Genomic DNA, 24,031 nt, shown 5'->3' on the forward strand with positions numbered 1-24,031 from the left:
GTAGAGCAGTGGTTAAGAATGAAGACAGACTTGGGTTTAAATCTAAGCTCTACCACTTAAATCCTGCTTGACCTTGAACAGATTTAACTTCTCGATGTCTTGACTTTCTTGACTTTCAACTTATTAGGGTTGTGAGGACTAAATGAGATGATTCAAGTAAAGTGAACATATAGTAAGTACTTAATAAATGGTAACTATTGTTATAGTTACCTGGCCTATTAGGCTGGGACAACCATTCTGTGCCAAGCTGGTCAGTTATTTTGTGGCAGGAGGATCCATGGTGGCCCTTAGTACAATTCATATAGGCTATAGTTTGATCAACATTTATGCAGCACACTTGTTTCTGGGGCAAGGACTGAGGCCATGGTTATGTTGACAGATTTCCCCTCTTTATCCCCAGTCAGCCTGCAAAGGGAGATGGGTATCCTTGAGGACTGGTTCATCTAATTCTCTCTCCACATGATTAAAAAAGCACTTTTAATATTTTTCTCCACCTAGAGATCCCTGTCTTCTCTCTTCCTCAGCGCCAGAATGGGACTTTCTCTAACCCCAACCTGTTCTTCAAAAAGCCTGTTACCTCTTTCTTCCTTTGAAGCAGAGCCAGTTTGAGAAGCAACTGTAGAAACACCAGGCTCTCCTCAGACACACAGGTGTTGCTTTCTTCTCATCGTTGCTCCTTTGTTCCTTTATTCATTCTTTTGTTCATTCACTCATCAGACATTAAGCACCTAATATGTGCTAGGCAATTTGAATAATATAAAATGCAACTCCTACCATCAAAGAGCCCAGTCTAGTAGGGGAAACAAACATGTAAACATATAATGGAAAATACAGAGAGCTGGTTGCTAGACGAAATATCAGTATTAGAAATGTGTCGCACACAAGAGGCACACTTTTTTAGGTGAGGTTGGAGGGACTTTAAAAGTTTACAGGAAAAAAAAAAAAAAAGTCTTGAGGGGCCACCAAGTGTGAGAGGAGGCATTCCAGGGAGGATTAATCACCAGTCGGGAAGGGAACTGTAGTAGATTGGAGCAGCCTGAGCATTAGGCTGTTTGTGAAAGTAGTGAGAGATGAGACTTGAACAGGCAGAGTGCAGCTCCAGATGAGCCTAGTAAACTACGTTAAGAACTCTGACCTTTATCCTGTAGGCTTTCACATGCATTTGAGTGTGCTCTCTCTGGCTGAAGGGAGGAGAAAAGAGAGACGGGTAGACTGACTGTTCAAGCACGAATTGCTGAGAATCTGAATTTAAAGGGCAGTGGAAATAATGAAGACGGTTTTGTGCGTATTTTTGTGGAAGGGAATGCTTAGAATAAAAAAAATCGCTCCTCTCCCTGTGCCCTTTACTAACGTAGAGGTGCGTTGGGATATTAGGCCTGGTCCCCTTTCTCCACGTTGCGGTGGGTCGTGCATCATCCACGCTCGGTCCTTTGCTCGGCACTACAATCTCCTCCCGTTTCCAAACTGCTCTCTTCAAATCCTTCTTTGTGCCCGGGTTTTTGGCCGCGGAATGGGGGGAGGAAGCAGAGGTAACTAAGTCGGCAAATATCTCTGGATATAATCAAATCTTCGTCACCAGTGGTTAAATGCGACAGTTTCTAAGAGGCGTGCACACCGGGAGACTCCTGCGGCTGCGCTCCGGGGGACGGGGCTGAGGCGGGGCCTGGGGTGGAGCCGCAGCCTGGAACTGCGGGGAGGGGCGGGGCGGGGCAGGGGGAGGAGTTTTAGCCGGATCCCGGGTCTGGGGACCTGAGGTCCCTTTTACGATTGAGCAGGTCGGAGCTGGGGGCGGGTTCGGTTTGGGAGGGTGAGGTTTGAGACCAAGCCCAGGCGGAGACTGCAGGACTTTTGTCTCCGCAACGGCGGAGTGAGGCTGGGCCAGGGGCGGAGTGTTAAGACCAGCCCTCGGATTCTTGCCTCTGATTGAACGGGGTGGCCCCCCCTGGGGCGGGTCCTGGTTTGCTTTTGACAGCTCTCTTACACAGCTGCAGACGAGTCCGGTGGGTTCAGGAACCTGTGACCCCGCTCTCCGCGCGTCCCCGTCCCCCCGTGGCCCCGGCCCCGGCCATGAAGAGCATCTTCTCCTGCTCCAGCTCACAGGTGGCGGTATGTGCTACAATGTCTGGGAGGATGGGCATGGGGCTGGGGTCCAAGCCCTGTGGTGACAGAAGTCCTGAGTCCCATCTCCACGCACCGTCGCCTTTTCTCTTTATCGGTCTTTCTAGCTCTTCCGCTCCCGCAGTGCAGCCCTCCCGCCCTGCCTTCCTCAAGAACCTGTCTCCCACAAGGTCCTTTCCCTTGGCCCTTTCTTGTCCTCCAAGCATCTACACCCCCAACTAATGATATGTTTCCGGCAGCCCCTGCCCCCTCCCAAAGGCTGTGTTCTCTACTTCTTCTCTGTTTCCCAGTACTGAACTACCTTCAAGTATCTGTCCTATCCCCAGCCCCTGCTCAGCCCCAAGCCCCTTTCTGTCTCCCAAGTATTGCCCCACGCCCCATTTACCAGCCCTGCCTTGTCCTCACAAGCCTGCCCTCCTATATGGCCTAATCCTTGCTCTCAGTCCAGCAAGTACTTCCAGCCCCGTGCCTTCCCCTAGCACTTCCTCATAGAGTCTTCTCTGTCCTTGCCCCCATCTCACCCCATGCCACTTCCACTTCCATTCTCTCATCACCACCACTGGCTCTCAGACATCACTCCAAACCTCTTTCCAGTCGGTGCTCTGACAGCAGCAGCCTTCTCCTGTTCTCCCCTTCAAGCTCTGCTCCTCTCTGTCCAGTGGCTGTTCAACTCCCCGACCTCCTTCTGCCTGCTCTCTGCAGGTTAATCTTGCAGTCCGACCTGGCCGGCCCAACAGGCACTGCCAGAGGAGGACAGTTGCCTGGCTGCTCCCCAAGGAATGGGTAAATTGCCTGCAGAATCCACTCTGGCCAGTTCACTGCAGTGCCTGGTCATCATACTGGTTCTTGGGCCACTCAAGGCCTTCTGCCTGCTTCTCCCCACAATCTTCCTTCATTCTAGACCCTCACCCAGTTGTTTAGGGCCTATACTCTCTGCTTCCTTTGACTGAGCTGGGGAACGGTAATGGTGAGAGGCGAAGAGGATAAAATGGATTCACTCTGAGAGTTCCCAGTAGAAGTCACTGTCCTCCCCATGTTCTCCCAGAACAAAACACAGGGAGGAAGACTACAGAAGGGAGTGGCTAAGGGAGGGTATAGCTTCTTCTTCTCTGAAGATCTCTTACAGAGAGACCCCCTATCTAGGGATGAAATTTTGTGTGGAGACTGGGATGACAGTTCATTTTGAAGTGAAGTAGCCAACTACCTGTAGTAATATTGCTTAGCCTAACTTGACTTTGTGGTGTCATTCACTGAGCAAACGTGAGAAATGCTCAGCTCACCCTGCATGGGCAGGCCACAGAAGCCTGGAAGTGACCTACGAGGCAAGAGTAGGAACTCTGTTGAGGCCTGTTCTCATCCCACTTAATGTTTGCTTCCCCACTTAGTTTCCACACATTAATCAACCAATCAAAAGGCATTTACTGAATGACTACTAAAGGTACCAGAAACTGAGGCTATCCAGAATGTCTTAACTCAGGATTTTCTTATTCACGTGGACTCTTTCTTGGTTACTGAAAGTCCTCCACATTGCCCTGCCCTTTCAGGTTTGTGGAGTCTGCCTGCTCCTTAGGAATCGGGAAACTATCTCATTCATCCTGATTCTCCAATTGTTGGTCAATACCTACTTTCCAGGATGCTGGGATGAACAATGGGCTGAATGTTGGAATTCTAAAGCATTCCTCTGTCCTTCTTCATCCCAGCTCTACAGAGGTTTGGCCATGAAGAATTTCTACCCATTCTAAACTCTTCTTAGTACAAGATTATAGGTAGTAAATTAGGTGAATTTAGAACTACTTAGCTGGAAAGAAAAGTGTTTCCTCAGTCAGGGTATGGATCCAACGAGATTGAAAATAGACCAGTTTAAGCTGTAAATTGTTTCCTCTTGAAACTTCCCCACACTTCTCATGATAAATTCCTCCACTCCCTGGGTGGCTAACCGCTCTGAACCAGTTTGTCAGAGAAATAGTGTGACAGCCTTCCTGACCGCCCCCAAAGCCTGGCTTCCCAGTCATGGCAGAAGATTGCCCCTTTCCATCCCCGCCCCCACCCCTGGATCCAGATTGCACCCTCAGATTGAGATAAGGACTGAAGGATCTGTGACCATTTAAAAATTAATCTAAGTCATCCAGAATACGTATAGGAAGTTTCAGAAACAAAAAAACAAAAGCCACTCCTATAATCTCATTTTGATCTAGTCAAGTAGAGGATACCTTTGAGGTTGTCTTACATAGGCAGCTTACTCTGCGTATGTAGGAAGTAAGTCAGAAAATAGCTTTAAACAGTAGGCACTGGATCAGCTTAGAGGAATGTCAATTGCATTTTAAAAATTGAGAGACAGCTCCTGGTTCCTCCAGGGCAGCATTTCCATTTCCATTCACCTGCCCTACAGAGGTACCCACTCTCTCTGCTGTTTCTCTCTCTACTGTTGGTGTGTTCCACCTTGATAGGATGGTCATAGACACATGGCCAGAGATAAGGAGAGGCTGCAATTACTTCTACAAAGCCACCCTCCCACCCCCCACCCGACCCCCGCCAATCCTACGGGAGATACAAAGCTTATCCTTGTTTTGAGCCTGCTGATTAATTTGGTGATTGCTCCCTTGAGGCTGTGATGGTTATCCTCTTTCCCAAGGTGCTGGGGTGAACAATAGACTGGATCTTGAGATTCGGAAGCATCCCTCTGTTCTTTTTTTTTTTTTTTTTTTGTACTTGCCATGTGGCCATGAGGGATCTTAGTTCCCCTACCAGGGATCGAACCCGTGCCCCCTGCATTGGGAGTGTAGAGTTTTAACCACTGGACTGCCAGGGAAGTTCCCCTCTGTTCTTCTTCACCCTAGCTCTGCAGAGGTTTGGCTGTGAAGAATTTCTACCTATTCTAAATTCTTCTTGGTATAACAAGATTATAGGAAGTAAATTGGGTGGATTTAGAACTATCTAGCTGGAAAGAGAATTATCTACCTTGCTAAGAAGCACCTTTACCATCTATACAGCTTGACTGTCATACATTACCCGATATGATCAAGATCCCTTCCTCCCACTCCCCTGGATGGAGAATTCTGAGCCCAGGAACACCCAAAATGTGCCAAGCAAGGCTAGGAAGGATGGGGATTAGGGCTGACATTTATTGTGTACCTACTACGTGACAGACAGTTCTAGGTGCTTTATATAGTGTTACTTTATTAGCAAACTGAGGTTCAAAAAAGTTTTACATGCCTCAATTCACAAGGATAGAAAGTGTTAGAATCAGGATTTTAAATAGAGAACTTCAGATTGAGATCAGCTGATGGTGGCGTCCTGTGGTGGAGGTGTAGTTCTAGCTGTCTGCTTTTTCTGAGGGTGATATGGCCCCCCATGGGGCATTGGATAACGTGTTATTACATCTCAGTCTGTTGGTATGTGGAGCAGTCATTTTGCTTATTATGTCCTTTGAGAATTAACCTGTTTGGAGACTCTTCTCCTTGTACAGAGTAGTGTCTGAAGGTGGGTGGTTTTACCCTGGAGGCGGTCTTAGACTGTTTATTTGAAAATAAGTAAACCTTCCATAGCTCCGTAGTAAATGGCCTGGTGGTGAGAACTAGAATAGGGCATCTGATGGCCTGGGTTCTAATCTCAATTTTACCACTATTTTGTGGTGTGACCCTGGACAGTTATCTAACCTCAGTGTGCTTCAGTTTCTTTTCTGTCAACTAGATAAAATAGTATCAGCCCTAACTACTTTCTAGGGGTGTTGAGAGGGTAATTGAAATAGCACTTAAAAGGGCTACGAGGAATTACCTCACGAGTATTACCTCAGAATCCATCTACCTTAGATAATTTTATGGTTTAGGCATTTAAAGTCTTTCCTGTTCTTGAGTAATAATTTGCCCTGGCTACGTATCTGAAAATGAGTTGGCTTCCATAGACCCCTTTTTTCCCCCACCTTCTCCTATAGCCTCTTCTTGTTGCAATTACACCTCATAAAATGCAATGTGCTGCCACCAGTCCCCCACTGCTTCCTGTTTTTTTATAAGGATGCCATACACTTGTATAGCTTTTTACAGTTTACAGAGAGATTTTATATACGTTAGCTCATTTAATACCCACAGCATGATGAGGTAGTTATTATTTTCCTCATTTTATAGATGAGGAAACAGATTAGAGGTGTTCAATGACTTACTCTAGGTAGCTGAAGTATGTGAATTACTGAAGTAGCTGAACGAGGCCGTGAACTTAGGCCTGCTGACAAATATTCACCTAGGGCCCTTTTCACCATTCCACAGATTTTTGCATCCTTTCTTCCTTTCCTTTCCTTTCCTCTCTGGACCAAACCAGGCTTTTCCATGCTTTCAGCTCTGGGTGTTTTTACACAGCTCTTTCATGTTCTGTGATACTTCAATTATTGTAATTACCCCACCACCTGAAAAAGTCAAGCTGGCATGGTAGAACAATGTGTGCCCAGGTATGGCTGTTGTCTGGGACAGCTGCTCCCTGCCAGGAAAATGAGGAGGGAGGGAAGGGTGGAGGAGGGGAGCTGCCTCCTCAAGCCGAGCTAGAGACCTGTCTTTGCCTTTTGGTTGTTGTTGCCATGGAAGGGGAAGAAGGACTAGCCTGAGGGCATAGGTATGAGAAGGGAAAACGAAAACTCTGTGCCTCTGCTCCTAGTTTTGGGCCCCAAAGCCAATGGGTAGAGATGCTATGGATAGGTATTTGGACTCCTAGCTATGACCCAAAGCTAGGTGCCTTGATTTCTCAAATATCTGAGAACAAAGAAACAGAGGAGCACGGGGCTTGGGGCATTGAGAGGCAAGGTGGACCCAGTCCAGAGTGGTCAGTTTGGTTCAGTTTGCTCCAGCAAGACTTAAAGAGCAAAAGGGAAAGGAATCATGGCTACGATTGCTAGGAGGTTGTGCACCTATCAACAATAATCATAATGCTGATAAAAAGACACTTGAGGGCCGCGGAGCGGCTGGGCCCGTGAGCCATGGCCGCTGAGTCTGCGCGTCTGGAGCCTGTGCTCCGCAACGGGAGAGGCCACAACAGTGAGAGGCCTGCGTACCGGGAAAAAAAAAAAAAAAAAAAAAAGACATTTGAATTACTATGCATTCAGTCCTTAAAAATGATTTTTAATTCAGTAGTCCAAGCACCTTTTGGTCCAGGGCTGGCAAAAACGGGCAGTAGTCCCCAGTGGCATATGAGTTGGTGACTATTTAACTGGCCCACCTAGAAGGACTAAATGATCTAGACTGAGCGACTTGTGGAACATTGAAAGGATCTCAGGGATGTCCCTTTTCCCTTGCTTGGCATCCTAAACATGTTCTTCTTTTCTTTCTCCACTCTACCCCCGCCTCTTATATTCACGCAATCTGTGGCTCTGGACCAGGTGGAGAGATGGAACCGTCGTGATCAGAAGCTTCTGGAGGCAGTGCAGCGGGGGGACGTGGGATGTGTGGCTGCCCTGGCCTCCAGGAAATCTGCCCGACCCACCAAGCTAGACTCGAACGGCCAGTCCCCGTAAGTAAGACTTCTTGATCCCCACCCTTTGTATGTGGCTCTCTTTAAAAACCCAAACCCCAGGATGATGTAAGACCAGGAAATGCCTACAACGTCAGAGCCCTTTTTTGTCTTAATTAGCAAGTATATCAATAAATCTTTGCTACATATCAAGTGCTGCACAAAGTGGGGGAAGAAGATATTGTCCCTGAGGTCCACACACCTCATGACCCACATCAACAAAATTGACCAAAAAAGGACATAAAGCCCGTGAAACAAACGGAAAACTGAAACATACACTAAATAGAGTATTTCTTCATTGTACAAATAGGAGGGTGTGTATGCTTGAGAAATTAGGAGTGCAGTGGTGGCCATGAGAGTCATGTGGCTGGAAGGAGTGATTAGAACAAGAGGGATATTAGCCCTTGTCTCTTCCCAAGTCAGCCTGCAAATGTCCAGCCCTCTGCTCTGGCCCACTCTGTGACACTTCCAGTCTGCTAAGTGTCCTGTGCTGAGTTACAGGTAATTATGTGTTCCCTGGACGCCCCTGCAGTACTCTGAGATTGCTTGAGACCTGTAGCTCTTATTCCTACCTTTGCTCCCAGCCTCCTCTGAAGTTTTAACAGTAGGCCATTTATATAGGCTTCTCTTTCTCAGAAAGTCAGGCTACGGGAGCTTCCCTCTCTGCTTTTGGGATTGGCTTCGGGGTGACGGAGCTTAGTAGGCAGTGCTTATTAAGGTTCTCCCATTCCTCATCCCCTGGTCCCTTCATCCTTCTGCCTCTCGGCGTTGATTCTGGCAGGTTTCATCTGGCAGCCTCCAAAGGCCTGACAGAATGTCTGACTATACTACTTGCGAATGGGGCTGACATCAACAGCAAGAATGAGGATGGTGAGTTAGACTAAAGCACTGGGTCATGCTGCTTGCTTTTCCCTTTACAGCAGCAGTCGGGGGGTGGGGGGCCAGTGCTGGGCCCTGCTGGAGGTTCCAACTGTAGCCCTCCTGCTTCTCTCCTCATAAGTTCTGGCCAGTCTCCTTCCAGGGGTTCCGCTCCCTGCAAGCTGGGCCTACCTCACCCCCATTCCCACCTCCACCGCAGGTACCAGGCACTTGGGGAACAGGAATTTCTGGCCCCATGTGGCTGAGAGCCTCTCTCTCTAATCTCCCTCTGATTATATGTGCGTCTCTTGCCTTCCCTCCCTGTGAGTCATCGGTATGCATGGGGCCACCCACTCTCCCTCTCCCCTTCTTTCGCTTCCCAGGGAGCACCGCCCTGCACTCGGCCACCATTTCCTGCCAGCCACAATGTGTCAAGGTCCTGCTGCAGGTAAGAGCAACCTCTGATACTACTCCTGTGAAAGGAAGAAGAGGACCCAGGGACGCCTTACTCTGTCTTGTACTCACAAGCAATATTTGGTCAAATGTACCCCTCTCATTCCCAATAAGAGAGCTATTAATCACTTAATCATTAGTTCGCCAACATTTGTTTAACACCTGCTATGTGCAGACACCCTGCTTAATACTGCCCTTGCGGGCATGTCGTAAAGCAGCGTTGCCAGGGACTGACTGCCAGTCAGTTAATATGCATGTATTGAGCTCAGCCACTGGCAGAGGCACTGCAGAGACTAACTGCTGTGATGATGGGCTGGTGGAAGGATGGCAGAGGTGTTCACATTAAACCCAAAGCCTGCTGTCTGTTTTGAGGAGTTTGTGGTGTAGGAGTACAAAGAGAAATATACATGTGAAATGACATATGGACAATTCAGAACTAAGTCTCCCAAAGTTCAAAGGCACAGTTCAACAGGCCACTGTGCAAATGGATGTTCTGCTTTGTTCTTCCTGGCCCTTTCCAAGTTTCCCAGTTATGATCCTAAAATACCAGACATAGACTCAGTTGTCATTTTCCCTAACATGTTTATTTACCTATAATATGATTTTTCTTAGGCCCTAGGTTTATGAACCAGGGCTGAAATTCAAGGCTGCCTATCATTTGCAAGGAATAAATTGGACTTGCCCAGTAGGTAGCCAGAGTCATGGCCCTCCTGCCCCTCCCCACAGTAATGTGAAAGCTGGTGGCCCAACAGGGGGTTATGGGATGAGAATGTTAACACCACGCTCCATGCTGCTTCCCTTTGTGGCTGTTTGCAGCATGGTGCCAATGAAGATGCTGTAGATGTGGAAAATCGTACTCCATTGCACTGGGCAGGTGTGTGCCAGGGGACTGGTGGGAAACAGGGCTGCAGGGACCAGAGGATGGGGAGGGAGAGGGGGATAACATTTGGTGGGAAGAGTAGACCAGAGCTAACTGCTGAAATGGTCGGAGGGAATGCTGCGTCATGGTCTGACTAGGTGTCCTTCCTGCTTCCCCTTAACCCGATCATCCCGCAACCCTCCGTAGCCTTCTCTGGCTGTGCCTCAAGTGTGCTCCTCCTGTGTGATCACGAAGCCTTCCTGGATGTCCTGGATAATGTGAGTGTCAGCTGGGCAGCTGGGCAGGGCCCTACATGGGGAGACTGCTGCTTTCTCTGAACTTAATTATGGTCATTAATTATGGAACTTAAGCCAAGTTCCATGACCAGGGGTTGTGTAGCACCACCTCCTCTTCCTTCTCCCCATGCCCTTCCTCCTCTTCCACACAGAGAGGTTAGGGCTTATCTTCTGGAGAGCTTCTAACCCTCTGAGAAGGAGTATTTAGCCCCAGGATTAGGGCTTTTTCCTGGAGAGGTGCGGGAACAGGAGAGTTGGTTGCATTGTGTCAAAGCCCTGGTTCCCCTGGTTCCTCGTGAACCCCCTTCCCACAATCTGTGCAGGATGGACGTACACCCCTGATGATTGCGTCGCTGGGTGGTCACGCAGCTATCTGCTCACAGCTACTGCAGAGAGGCGCCCGGGTTAATGTCACTGACAAGAATGACAAGTGAGCCTTCCCCGTCTTCCCACCCCAAATCCCGACCCTGACCAATCTAGAAAGGAGCCACTGGGCAAAGTGTGTGTGTGTGTGTGTGTGTGTATTGGGGAAGAAGGCAGGTTGGTCTCTGTTTTCTTGGGAACCTCTCTTCTTCTCAGTGGTGGTTCAGAAGAGCACTGCTTGTTGCTTCACTCTTTTCCTCTTGGTGAGTTGAGAACGTTTTCCTTATACTTTCCTATTCTGTTGCTGACACTGCCATCTTCCTAGCATAGGTGACTCTGGAAGTAGAATCAATACCTCTGGATCCACTAGTTTAATTTACTGGTTTTCGAACTATCTTCTAAGCAATGGAATACTTTTTCCCCGGTAAAGAATTTATGCAGAACCTCAATCTATAAAGCAGATGGAAGTGGAGCCCTTCCAATTGGCCCCCTGCTTTCTGATGCTACAGCTCCAAGAAATGACATTTGAAAAGTTCTGGTCTGGCCTCGTGCTTTGTCACTGGCTGGTGTTGGTCTGTGGTGCTCCTGACCACACTGAGTGAGAGCTGACCTTGTGAGTGGATTTTTTGAAACCAGGACTCCTGGGTTCCATGAGAAAAGCTTATGCTCAGATTTGTCCCAACCCATAGATCGGCTCTGATCCTGGCCTGTGAAAAAGGCAGCACTGAGGTGGCTGAACTGCTCCTGAGCTATGGAGCAGATGCAGGGGCGGTGGACAGCACGGGGCATGATGCTTTGCGTTATGCTCTACGCACACAAGACAAGATGCTGTGGAGGCTGCTGCAGCAGGCCCTGAACCGGCAGGGGCTGGGAGGTAAAGCCAATACCCTTTTGTAACTTCAAGATGCTCCTCGATAGCCTTAGAATCAGAGAAGCGTCTTAGAATCCCCTTTGTTTCCATGGCAATAATAATTGTCACTTTAGTTGAGAGTTTACTTATTTACTGCTGCTGCTATGAGATGACTCCAAATTCCCAAAAGCACGGTCACAAAGTTCTTCAAAGCAGCCTTGTCTTTCACTGAAGGCAACTCTGGCTAGTACTGTTGCTAGCATTTATGAGTTGCAGTTGTACATCTATTTATGTGATTTGATGGTCAATCTCTCTCTCTCCCCTACTAGACTGTAACCCCCTCAGATGACAGGCCATCTCTGTTCCACTCACCATTGAGGTCCTGGCGCCTATAACAGTGCCTGGCACAGTGTCCAATAAATAAGTGAGTGAATGAAATGAATGAGCTGGCATATCTCTGAGATAGGAAACGAAGGTTGCTGGACAGCTAGGGAGTCATCAAATAGGGGTGGCTTTCCCTATTCGACATGTGTGGTAAAGGATTAACACTGAGGGGCCACTCCTTTCAGAGAAAGTCTGAAGGCAGAGTGTGGGCTAGAAGCACGTGGGCCCTGTCTCCTCTCTCATTTTCCCCATGTCTTTTCATATAGGTCAGGGGTTAGTTCAACACCCAGATCTTGCATCCCAGGTAAGACCCTAAGTGCCTTCTCCTTTTGCTTCTGACCCACCCCAGGCTTTCCCGCTGGGATATCTCCCAGGCAGTGATCACCGGGGCATTGAGACAGTCTAAGAGAAGAAAGGCCCTCTTGGACTAGCTGCCTGGGTTTACTTCACTGTTCCTTTTTCTCCATAGGCCTCTCCATCTGAGCCTCAGGTGGGTTCTCCACCTAAGAGCCCATGGAGAGCAGAGCCTGAGGAGGAGCAGGAGGAAGAAGAGGATGAAGATCCCTGTTCAGAGGAGTGGAAGTGGAAGTATGAAGAGGAGCAGAGGAAAGTTTCCCAGTTGGAGCAGGAGCTGCTGCGAAATATGGAAGAGTGTAAGGCTCAATCTGCAGCTTATCTGGGCCTGGAGAGCCAGATTCAAGAACAGGTTCGGGAGCTGGGGCTCCTCCTATCACAAGAGCCCGGAGCTCCGGGAGACCTGCGCTCTAGTCTCCGGCCTGGAGGAGATGGCATGGAGCAGGGTTGTACCCTCGACCTGCTGGCTAAGTGCATACAAGAGCTAAAGAAGCAGCAACAGGCAGCAGCCGCAGCTGCAGCAAGGCCAGTATTAGCTTCCAAGAAGGCTGAGGGTTCAGCTGGAGGGGTGATCCTGTATGACGCCCACGGAAGGTCCCAACCAGAAGAACAGGAGCCACCCCACAGCCCAAGGTCTGAGACCACTGGGAGATCCACAGGACAGCAACCGACCGCCAGTGGTGGGCAGGCCCTTGGCCCTGATCACACTGACCAACTGCATGCTGGCCAGAAGCCGAGGCCCCAGGCCCCAGGGGCTGAACCAACAGGCACAGTGGCTGAACCAGTGCACGCAGCAGCCATGAACCAGCTCCTGCTACAGCTGAGGGAGGAACTGGCTGCGGTGTGGCGAGAAAAGGATGCAGCCCGGGGGGCTTTATCAAGACCAGACCTGGAGGGAGCTGTGGGGACGTCCCGGGCTGAGGCTGCAGCAGCAGCCTGGGAGAAGATGGAGGCCAGGTTGGAGCGGGTGCTGGTGAGGCTGGATAGGGCAAAAGCAGGATTACAGATGAAACCTGAGGTCCCTGCCCAGGAGCCCAGAGAGGGATCCCCAAAGGCAGGCCCAGGGGCCATCACCAAAGAGGGTGAAGGGAAGGAGGAAGGAGCTCCTGGGGCCTGGGGAGAGCCTCTAGGGATGCCTGGAGGGGAACAGATGCCAAGAGGAGGCCTGGCAGAGGGACAGCTGGAGAAGGAGGTGAGGCTGAGCGACAGTAACTTGCTGCAGGAGTTGGGGGAGCTGGGCCAGGAGCGGCAGTGGTTGCAGGGGGACCTGCCGTCCCTGAGCCAGCGGCTACAACGGGAGTGCGTGCCCAAGCCAGAGGCGCAGGTCCAGCTACAGTGGGAGTGCGTGCCCAAGCCAGAGGTGCAGGTCCAGCTACAGCAGTTGCGGTGGAGCATGGGGCTGCTGACAGATGAACTGGCCCTGGAGAAGGAGGCCACCGAGAAGTTGCGGAAGCGCCTGGCCTCCCAGAGCAGAGGCCTCCGGGGACTGTGGGACTGCCTGCCCCCAGACTTGGTGGGCCGGGGGAGTGCACGGTGCCCAGCGGCCGATCGCCTGGAGGAGCTGCAGGCCTGCGTCAGCGCCCTGGTGGCCAGGCACCGCGAGGCCCAGCAGGTGTTGGCTCGGCTAGAAGAGGAAAACCAGCAGCTGCGGGGCTCCCCTGCCCGATGTGGGGAACCGGGCGCCTCCTCAGAGGCCTCAGCGTCCCCCCAAGTTGAAGCTCTGGAGCAAGACCTGGGGAAGCTGGAGGAAGAGCTGCGGGCGGTTCAGGCCACGATGAGCGGGAAGAGCCAGGAGATCAGGAAGCTGAAGCAGCTGCTCTACCAAGCCACGGAGGAAGTGGCTGAGCTGAGGGCCCGGGAGGCGGCCGGTCTGCGGCAGCACGAGCAAACTCGGGGCTCACTGGTGGCCCAGGCCCGGGCTTGGGGCCGGGAGCTAAAGGCCCTGCTGGAAAAGTATAATACGGCCTGCCGGGAGATGGGACGGCTGCGGGAGGCGGTGGCCGAGGAGCGGCGCAGGAGCGGGGACCTGGCTGCGCGTGCGGCAGGGCAGGAGCGCCAGGCCAGCGAGCTGCGCGGGCGGTCCGAGCAGTTGGAGAAAACGGCGGAGCTGCTGAAAGAGAAGGTGGAGCATCTCATCGGGGCTGGCCGGGACAAGGAGGCCAAGGTGAGCAGACCAGGCAGCCGAAGGGAGCATCAGGGCAGGTTTCTGTGAGTTTAGGATTGGCTGACCGGAGTCTATCTTTGGTTCGTCCGATTAATACCCCAAACAGAACACCAGTCATTTGCAAGGACCGCACTATGTTCTCCTGGGTCTGAGGGGGTCTGGGATTGAGATCGGAGGTGAGGTAAGTTATAAATACAAGAGAGAAGGGGGCTTAGGTATTAGAATTTGGGACGCAGGGTCCAGAAGCAGTGTGGTCAGGGCTACCACCATTGGGGTACTATGGTTTAATCGGCATTTTGACTTAGGTAATGTATTAGCCTGCGAAGACAGCGGATGCTGTGGTGAGTCGCTGTGGTTTTGCTAGGGTTCTGAGGAGGTGCCTGGTCTAGGGGTTGCTGACGGGTTAAGAGAAGTAGACTAGACTGTAGTCCCTTTCTCCCCTCCCACTTCAGTCAGAGTGGGCTCTACAAAAGATTTCCATTGGCAAAGACGGTGCCAATGCAGAGAAAAACAAAAGTTTGAAAACCATTGTGTTAGATACCCGAGTTTCCTAATGATTGCTCCAAAGGTGAATATAAGTCTACAGGCTTCCAACAGACATGTTTTACAAACTCAAAAACGTCAATTTACAAATGAATTTAGTAATTGTAGAACTACCTGTGCAGTGAGTGAATTCGGACTTATCAAAGTTTGTGTACATGATCAAATTTAGAAGGATTAAAAAATATAGGGAATATATATTTTGCGGACTATAAAGGACATAAAAGTAGAAGGAATGTTATACAGAATAGGAATCAGTGTGGGGTGGGGCTAATTAAAGAAAGGAATTTTCTGTTGGTGTTGAAGGGGAAGATAAAAGTAGACAAATGAGCAAAAAAAATAGTGTAGTGGGCTCCGAACTGAGGTTGTCTGCATTTGAATTTCAATTTCAAAACGAACTGATTGGGAATTCCCTGGCGGTCCAGTGGTTAGGACTCCTGGCTTCCACTGCAGGTGGCCTGGGTTTGATCCCTGGTCGGGGAACTAAGATCCCACAAGCTGCACGGTGTGGCCAAAAAAAAAAAAAAAAAAAACCAAAACTGATTGATCTTGGGTGAGTTATCTAAGCCTCAGTTTTCTCATCTATAAAATGCGGATAATAACAGAGTTGTTGTGAGGATTACATTAAATAAGACATTATATTAAAAATAGGACAATTTTTGGTAAATGGCTGGTACTCAGTAGAAGTTAGCTAGTTTTATTATTCCTACTACCACTATTCCTATTACTGCTGGTTATCATTAACTGCATTTGTACCTCAGTCTCACAAACCACAGAAACTCATCTCCATTTCCCTCAGTGGTCAGTAGGCCAAAGTAGGTCAGGATCCAGTACAGAGTTAAGAGTGTGTCCCATGAATTCAAAGAGATCTTGGTTCAAATTATGATTTCTTCACTTATTAGCTGTACGATTTTGACAAATTACTTAACTCAGGCACCTTATCTACAAAATGTGAATAATAATAGTTCCCTCAGAGAAGGATTGTTCGTCTCAGAACAGAAGAAGAGCTGTTTTGAGTATTAAGTGAGACAATGTGTGTAAAAGTATCTGGCAGATATTAAATACCCAATAAAAGGAAACTCACCTTGACTTTGGGTGGTATTGGGGTGGGAAATGACTGGGGCCTCCTTGGTTCCTTTTCTTTCCTTTTGACCTCAGATCAAGGAATTGTTGAAGAAGCTGGAGCAGCTTTCAGAGGAGATTCTAGCAGTTCGGGGAGAAAATGCTCACCTTGCCCAACAGCTGCAGGTATGTCTGGCCCTCGGGGGTATGGACACTGCTAGAGAAGAGGGTGCACAGTGGAAGTGATGTACCTGTGGGAGAGATTCTGGGGATTCCAGAGGCCTGGCTAGGCAGTGGTCTAGGCTGAGCCAGTGATGGGCCAAGGGAGCCTACCTGGCACAGCTGAGCACTTCACTTCATTGTTCCTCATGCTTGGGGGATGAGGGTGAGTGCGAGAGGCTGGGCACGTGACCTCCCATTGATGCTCACTCCCAGGATTCCCAGAAGAACCACGCAGAGATCATCTCCACCTATAGGAATCATCTGCTGAATGCTGCTCAGGTGAGCCTGGGGGCAGGTAGAGGCAGAGAGCTGGCCAGGGGCCATTGCATTTGGCATCCCTTCTCTTACCTGCACAGACTCGTCTCTCAGGAAGCTGGACTTTAGATGTCCCAGTACCAGGTTTCTGGATATCATTAGGCAGATTGAGAGAAGTTATGTATGAATGTGAGGGGGAGAGGTGTTTGCCCCTCCTTTTCAATTCCCTGATTGACTGTAAGGCTTTTTCCTGTCCCCTACGCCACTTCTCAGTGTCCTCCTGAGCCAGCTTATCCCTCGCCAAGGAAGAAGAGGTGGGTGGCTCGCTCCTTTATTAGGAATAATAATAACTACAAAGAATCGAACACTTACTGTGTGCCCGGTGCTTTGCTCCATATTCACAGTTGTAACCTTCACAGCAGTTCTAAAAAGCCGGCATGATTATCTTCCTTGTGAAGATTAGGAAACAGCTATTGAGAAGTTAAGTAGTATAAGTGAGGGCACTGAGTAAGTAGCATCCTCCTCTACCATAGAAACTCTCCCTTTCCTGTCTCTCTCATTTCCTTTTCTTCATCTCCTTTTGTTTCTTTCATGCTGCCTACAGGGCTACATGGAACAGGATGTGTACAATATCCTAGTGCGAATCCTCAGCCTCCGGGAGGAGTGAGGCATCCTGTGCCCTGAAGAATATGGGATCTCTCTGTTGTGAGTTGTGGTCTGAGGGTGATGAGGGAAGGAGCTTGGGAGAAAGGAGGCTTAAGGATAGAAATTGGAGTCTCCTTTTGCCCCATGTGGTAGCTGACACCAGGGAGTCCTGTGGGGCATAGAGCCTTTGAGGTGAGGTCAATTGAGAAGACATGATATGGGGAATCACTGGGTGGAGTCAGAAATCCGTGAGCAGGTAGACTGAAGGGGTCTGACTTATGAGATGGAGACAGAAAAGAGGAGTTGAATGACTCTCCTAAGGTCTGGGGTAGAGAGATGCCAGTGAAAGATGAGTGATGGTGGGATAGTGGTGCACAGTTGTTTCCTAGTGTGGGACTCTACAGATTCCAGAATCTCTCCTTCACTCCCACACCATTCATTCAAAGTGTAGTCATCCTCCATCCTTCTCCCTGCCCCTGTGCAGGCAGCCATCTTCTCCAGTCCAGATAGATGAGGATCATCTTTAGCATCTTGGCATGGGTGGGAGGAGACTGAGGGTTTAGAAGTGTGTGCATTTCATCCTTGAATTTCTTCTTTCAGGGAATAGAGCATCCCTGGTTGCCAGAGCCTCCAACAGGCTGTGGTGGGTGGTGGGTTGGCCACTACGGGTGTGTGGGTGGGGCTTCACCTGATGTTACGGACCCCAGACCTGAGAACCTGAACCCTGGACTCAGCGTGGATGAGATCAGAGGAGGTGTGGATGGAAGCCAGCTCTGTGGAGAATAAAGCAGGAGGCAGGATGATGTCGGGTGTTGTTTTTTCTGCCTAAAGGGGCATGGGGGAAGGAATCCTTTTCATTCCTTTTTGATCACAAATGGCCCCATAAGTTAGCTGCTTTCAAACTTTGATTATGATCCATAGTAACAAATACGTTTTACATCCTGTGTGTACATACCTGAAATAATATTTACCCTATTCTGTTCTATATTCCATCAAAAAATATTGGTTACAATACATCCACTAATGGGTCAAGACCCAGTTTGAAAAACAGCCCTCTGTAAAAATGGAGATTGACATTCTTCCTTTCTCTTTCTCAAATCTGCTTCTTACTGACTGACACACCTCTAATCTTTTTTCTCTACCTTGGGACTCCTCAGTCCACTATCTTTTTTAAGAAGGATAGATGGAGAGACCTAGATTTTCTTCAAGATGTACAATCTAAAATATTCTATCGGGCTTCCCTGGTGGCGTAGTGGTTGAGAGTCCGCCTGCCGATGCAGGGGACGTGGGTTCGTGTCCCGGTCCGGGAGGATCCCACATGCCGCGGAGCGGCTGGGCCCGTGAGCCATGGCCGCTGAGCCTGCGCGTCCGGAGCCTGTGCTCCACAACGGGAGAGGCCACAACAGTGAGAGGCCCGCGTACCGCAAAAAAAAAAAAAAAAAAATATCGTGTGTTAAACCATATGTCTAGATTTGAGGTGCATGGTCTTCTGTAGTCAGTGTTCTTTGCCCCAGGTGCAAAGAGGGATGAAAAGTCTGATTCCTGGAAGAGGGAAGAAAGGGATACTCAGCTTTGGCTTCTTCCCCCCAGTTCTGTTCTCAGACTGAAAAAGTGTATCTCTCTGGTCCACTTCCCCTGGGTCTCCTCCCCTTCCTGCCCCTTCACCAGCCAGATTGCTAGGTGAGAGTGAGGCAAGTGAGTTCCTCCAAAATCTGGAATTGCTGTTTGGTGGCCGCCACACTGATCCCTCCCAGTTCCTTCTCGCAGCCCACCCCCTGCTGGGTTATGCTGGGTCAGGCAGCAGCGGTTTGGCAGTGGAGACTGACTGGGCTGAGAGAAGAGTGGGGAGGGGCCGTCGTGGAAGGCAGGGGGCCACTGGAGGGCTGCAGAGCCTCGCTCCAGGGTCTGGCCAGGAAAAGAGCAGCTATGTAGATTAGGTCCTAAAGAAGATGAGGGTCAGCTTCGGGGTTTATGTGGATGGGCACAAGACTGCTTTAAGGTTGGGAGAATGAAGAGAGGAGGAATTGATGGGGAAAAAGAAGGGTGCGGCTGCCAGAAGAGCATCAAAATGTCCAAGTCGTTTCTATCAAGGGGAAAAGAACCTCTCTTTTCCTTTCTACCCTTAGAGTTACCAAAGAATAGAAAAGGACTGTTACATTCCTTATTATATATGCAGTGTGGGGTGGGAAGAATGAAGAAACTGCTGAGATAAGGGTCCAGAGAGGGGGAGATCATTTTGCTAAGTTCAAGTATGAGTCAGGAAACAGCTCTGGTAATGGAAGCCAGGCCCTTGGCTTCCTCTGGAGCTCCTGGAAGCTGATCCCAGGATGGCTGAGCTGTGGGAATGGTCAGTGATGTTAATGATAACACAGAAGTGGAACCTTCTCCAGCCCCTGGTCTTCCTAAACAATCTCCCTCTATACAACCCCATAAACTGTTACCCCAACACCCCCAAGCCCTGAAATTTTCCTTGATTTCATAAATCTTTCTTTCTCAAAGTAACTCTAGTCTTCATGTTCCCCTCTTTCCTCCTGGGCTGTGTCTTCAAGTCGGACCTCAGTAGGGACTTACTACTCCTGCTTCACTTCCCCTTCGTGCTCCAGCCTTCAGATGTGAGTGCATGCGTGAGAGTAGGTGAAGCTCGGTGAGCCATGATGCAGTTCAGACCGTGTTTTTGAATGCCCTCGATCTGAAACTTGGTTCTGATTTGCAGGTTCCCTCCTTTGTCTGGTAACATTACTTTATTAAACTGATATTTAAAGGGCCTACTAAGTGCCAGGCACTGGGGATAGAGAGAGCTTGCAGGCAGGATCAGACTCAGGCGCCCTGGTTGCTAGTTTTATGTTATCCTGTAGGGATGCTAGAACTTATAACTGCAATTAACTCTTTTTTTTTTCCTTGTGAATTTGTTTTTATTGGGATATAGGGGATGGGTTGCGAAATATCTCCATGGGTTATGCCCCATCGGAGAAATGTCCATTCTAATCTCCCTGGAATAGCTTTTGGAACTTTTTCTTGGAGCTTCTGCTCTTGCTATCAGCAGCCTCTTTAGGTCCACTGCTGAGCGGCTCCTCCTTGGAAGAGAATTTCCTCTTTTTCTTGGGGACTCAAATTAACTATTAAAGGAGATCCCTCCTTTATGAAGTCACTAGGAATCAAGGTGAGGTTGATTTTTTTTTTCTTTACATTTTTACAGCTTTATTTGGGTATAACTGACATACAATAAGCTGCATGTAAAGGGTACAGTTTGATAAATTTTGACATATGTATACACCCATAAAACCATCACACCATCAAGATGATGAACATATCCATCACTCCCACAGAGTTCCCCCATCTCTCTCTTTTTTTTTAATCCTCCCTCTTCTCCTTCCCCTGAAAATTCTAGAAGATACAAACTAGTCCATAGTAACTTTTGATATAGAGGACTTAACAGAACAAAAAATGAGCTCAGGGGGCTTCCCTGGTGGCACAGTGGTTGAGAGTCCGCCTCCCGATGCAGGGGACGCGGGTTCGTGCCCTGGTCCAGGAAGATCCCACATGCCGTGGAGCGGCTGGGCCCGTGAGCCATGGCCGCTGAGCCTGCGCGTCCAGAGCCTGTGCTCCTCAACGGGAGAGGCCACAACAGTGAGAGGCCCGCGTACCGCAAAAAAAAAAAAAAAAAGAGCTCAGGGCCTGATGAAGATTCAAGTGTTGGAGGGAGCAGTTGGGATTTAGAACCAAATACCGGAGCTTGAGGTTCCACCATTGCTGGCAGCAGAGCAGCAAGGAAAGAACCTGAGTGTCGGGAGAGGGCAGACATCCTCCCTAGGGACAAAATCCACAAAGTAGTTGGGTATGGTCCAGTTCAACAGGTACCTGGGGATGTTGGTATGCTGGCACCTTCAGTCTTACAGCTGTGGGGTCTCATGGGAAGGATTATACTGAAGGTTTAAGCTAAATGAGAGGGTTACTCATATAATTTATTAAAGCACTCTTTTTGGATGCCAATTATTGGTTTAACCATCTTGCTGCTGCTAGACTGAGAACTCCTGCAAGGATTTTATGTCCTCACCACCTAACAATCTTTGAACAGCATTCAAATATTTATTGAACAAATGACATTATCACTTAGGTCCCAGCCGACTAAGTATAAAATGCTATGAATTTTTCCAGTACCTAGTTTGGGTAAACTGCTCTCACGCTGGTACTTTCAAGGGACCTGCCTGCGAGTGATTAGCTTAGTTGAGAATGGGGCCTCTGGAAGGTCTACAGCTTTGGAGGAAGGAGAGCAGGCAGTTCAGAGTGGCAGAAGGGTGCCCTTTTGGGGTGAGAAAACCTCCCCTCTGTTCACTTTCAGCTACTTCAAAGCTGTGGGGTCTCTGGTGACAGTGTATTTGAGGTAGGGGGTAGGGGACCACAGGCAAAGTTAGGGTTTAGGTACACTTTGGATTTTAGCAGCCCATGCTTTCTTACCCTTAGGGAGAGAGACTCTAAGTAGGAACCTCTTTATGCGATCAGATTCCAGTTCCACACCATCTTATTTGCACCATTCTTTCCACCTCAAGCGCATACGCGACTTTGCAAGGGTCACAGCGGTAGTGAGAATGGGAGATAAAAGAACTTCTGATCCACTCACTAGAGGAGTTAATCCCTCCCGGCCGGGCTCTGAGTCCCTGCCCCTCCCGTCTCAGGCTCCGCCCCCTCCCCACTTCTCCCGCGGTCCTGGCGGGCTTACCCAGGAGGGGGGCGGCCCCAGCCCCAGCGCTGGGCCGGGCGGAGCTCCCGCCCAGGCGGAGCTGCGGCTGCAGCGTCCAGCTGCCTGACCGACCTCCAGCCGGGCAGACTGCGGGAGCGGCGCCGGGCCCCCTCCCCCCACCTCTCCAGCCCACCCTCTGAGCCTCCCGAGCCCCCTTCCCGCTCCCTGCAACTGTGCTGGTAAGTCCCACTCTCCGTACCAAACTTTTTTGCTGCCGAGTTTGAGTCCTACCGCCGGACCACGAGATACAATGTAATTGGGGGGGAGGGGGTGAATTGAGAATAGAATGAACTCTTCACGACACCATAGCGTCTCTAAAATGGATCAGATCTCCCCCATTTCCCGAATTGGTAGAACTCTTGAATTTAGATGGTTAAACTTGTAGATAAGGAGCTGAGGGTATTTCCTCCAACTTCGCTACCCCCTCCCCCATTTCTCTGAGATTTAGCCCTTCCCGATACTTTCTCTCCATATTCCAAGTATCTTTGGCTCCCTAAAAGCTCATCCCTTCTCAACTCCGGCGTGGCAAAGCCCCCTCCCCCAGGTGCTTCGGGTCCACCTCCTTTCCCATTCCCCCTGGGACCCCGCGACCCTTCGGGCGGTACACTCCCTCCGGGTCTACCGGTCTGGCACACCGGCCAAAGACGTGCAGGGGCTGGGTTCGGCTGTGGAGGGAGGGGCTGAGGCTGGGTCCAAAACCCGGCGGGCGGGGCCGGGAAGGGGAGGTGTAGGGGGCCGGACTGGGCGGAGCAGGCGGCATTTGCGGCCGGCGCCGGGGTGGAGAGTTGTGCGCCGGTCCCTGGGCCTGAGCTCGGGCTCGGGCTCGGGCGCCTGCGATGTCTCAAGATGGCGGAGCTGGGCGAATTAAAGGTACCGGCCCCCTCCCCCATCCCCATCTGGACTGAGCCCGGCTGTACGCCGAGTCCGGGAAGCGACCGAGACTGGGTGCTGAGGGCTCGGGTGGGGGCCGGAGACGTGGCGGGGACTGCCTGCCGGGGATGGTGAGAAGCGCCTGTGGGCGACGAAGGGGCTGCGGCGGGGCTCTGGAGGCGGGGCCGCGGGGCAGATATAGGGGTGGGGCCGAGGGGAATTGCCGCAGTTGGGGGCCGAGGCGCAGGGGGCGGGGACGCGGGGTAGAAGTCGGATTTGGTAGTAGGGGCAGATGTAGGAGTAGGGCCAGGAGGAAAAGCTGCTGTAGAGGCAAAGGGGGCGAGTCGATCAAGGGCCAGAGATGCGACAGTAGGGGGCAGATGTTGGATGTGACTGGGGGGCAGATTACGGGTAGGCTCCTCGGGGGAAAGGCGCTGAGAGGATAGAGGCTTTGGGGCTGCTATTGGGATCTGAGCCTTGGGAAGTACCAGTAGGCGGCTGAGATCCAGGGGGCGGGGCTGTGCGGGGCTAGATCGAGGGGTGGGGCAGAAGCATCCTGGAGGCTGAGAGGAAGGTCCTGCCTTAGTGAGTCGGTATCTTTTGGGCAGAGGAGTGAAACTATGGGATAGAAAGGGAGAAGTTCTTGACAAAGCTAATGGAGAAATAAAGGCAGGACGGAGGAAATTAGGATGGGGAGAAAGGTAGAGGAGCAAGTTTTTAATCATATTCCTCAAAAGGGGCCCAAAGCCATAATGTCTCCTGTGAGGGGAAGAATTGTGGAGGGCTAGGAAGGCCTGCCCGTGGCAGGGTCTCCTAGAGATTCATAGAAGTGAGTCCTTTAAAGAGAGAGCTTACCACTACCAGGGACTTGAGGATAACCATATCCGAGGACATCTCACAGAACCTTTAAAAACCATGGGGTTCATCCCCCTGTCTTCTGGCTTTATTCTGCCTTTTGAAATGGAGCCATTTTCTTGGGAGGGCCTGAGGTCTAGTTACTGGGTCTAGCTGCCTAGGAGAGCATGCAATTCTGCACCCTGGCTCAGGGGCTGCTCACCTTCTCCTCACCCTCCCAGGGCCTCTGTTTAGAGCTTCCCTCTTCTCTCTTCCACTCCTGTGGAGGAGGGGGAGGATCACTTATTTTCTCTGGGTAGGAGAGAAGCAGGATATTAGTTCCTGGCAGATGGAGTAAACGGGTAAACAGGAAGGATACCTGGATTTCACAATTCGCTGTTAACCTCTCACCCCAAGTTTTGGTCCTGTTTCTCTCCCACAGAAATAGGACTGAGGGGTGGGTGGTTATGTAAATGACACTGAGAAAGGATTTGGGGGAGTTATGAGCGTTGAACCCTGACCTGAAAACCCTGGCCACAAAAGCTTCAGAGGCTTGGGGAAAATAGCTGAGGTAGATCGAGGTGTTGGGAGGGGTGGGCCGTGGGGCACAATCCTCCAGCCACCTGGCCCCTTTCTTCTCTATGGGGCTGTCTGGCCTGAATCCTCTTCTCCCCCC

At 50.3% G+C, this 24,031-nt stretch overlaps 1 protein-coding gene across 1 annotated transcript; it reads left to right on the forward strand.

Moving 5' to 3' along the window:
• Positions 1-2,013: 2,013 nt before the first annotated feature.
• Positions 2,014-17,953, forward strand: ANKRD35 (ankyrin repeat domain 35). Its single transcript, XM_029226742.1, has 14 exons — positions 2,014-2,106; positions 7,478-7,608; positions 8,390-8,478; positions 8,850-8,914; positions 9,736-9,793; positions 9,986-10,056; positions 10,398-10,504; positions 11,127-11,311; positions 11,938-11,975; positions 12,141-14,189; positions 15,888-15,977; positions 16,227-16,292; positions 16,873-16,973; positions 17,514-17,953. The coding sequence occupies exons 1-13, from the start codon at positions 2,068-2,070 to the stop codon at positions 16,933-16,935; spliced, it is 3,051 nt and encodes a 1,016-aa protein (XP_029082575.1). The 5' UTR covers positions 2,014-2,067; the 3' UTR covers positions 16,936-16,973; positions 17,514-17,953.
• Positions 17,954-24,031: the final 6,078 nt, after the last annotated feature.

Source organism: Monodon monoceros, unplaced genomic scaffold (assembly GCF_005190385.1).
Source record: "Monodon monoceros isolate NGI ecotype Baffin Bay Population unplaced genomic scaffold, NGI_Narwhal_1 Super_Scaffold_18, whole genome shotgun sequence".
Classification (NCBI taxonomy): Eukaryota; Metazoa; Chordata; class Mammalia; order Artiodactyla; family Monodontidae; genus Monodon; species Monodon monoceros.

What these genes read in the sequence shown, in the direction of transcription:
- ANKRD35 (XM_029226742.1), top strand. Translation starts at nt 2,068, where the DNA reads ATGAAGAGCATCTTCTCCTGCTCCAGCTCACAGGTGGCG. An exon ending in GACTCGAACGGCCAGTCCCC is followed by an intron (nt 7,609 to 8,389) that starts GTAAGTAAGACT and finishes TGATTCTGGCAG; the next exon opens with GTTTCATCTGGCAGCCTCCA. An exon ending in CAACAGCAAGAATGAGGATG is followed by an intron (nt 8,479 to 8,849) that starts GTGAGTTAGACT and finishes TTCGCTTCCCAG; the next exon opens with GGAGCACCGCCCTGCACTCG.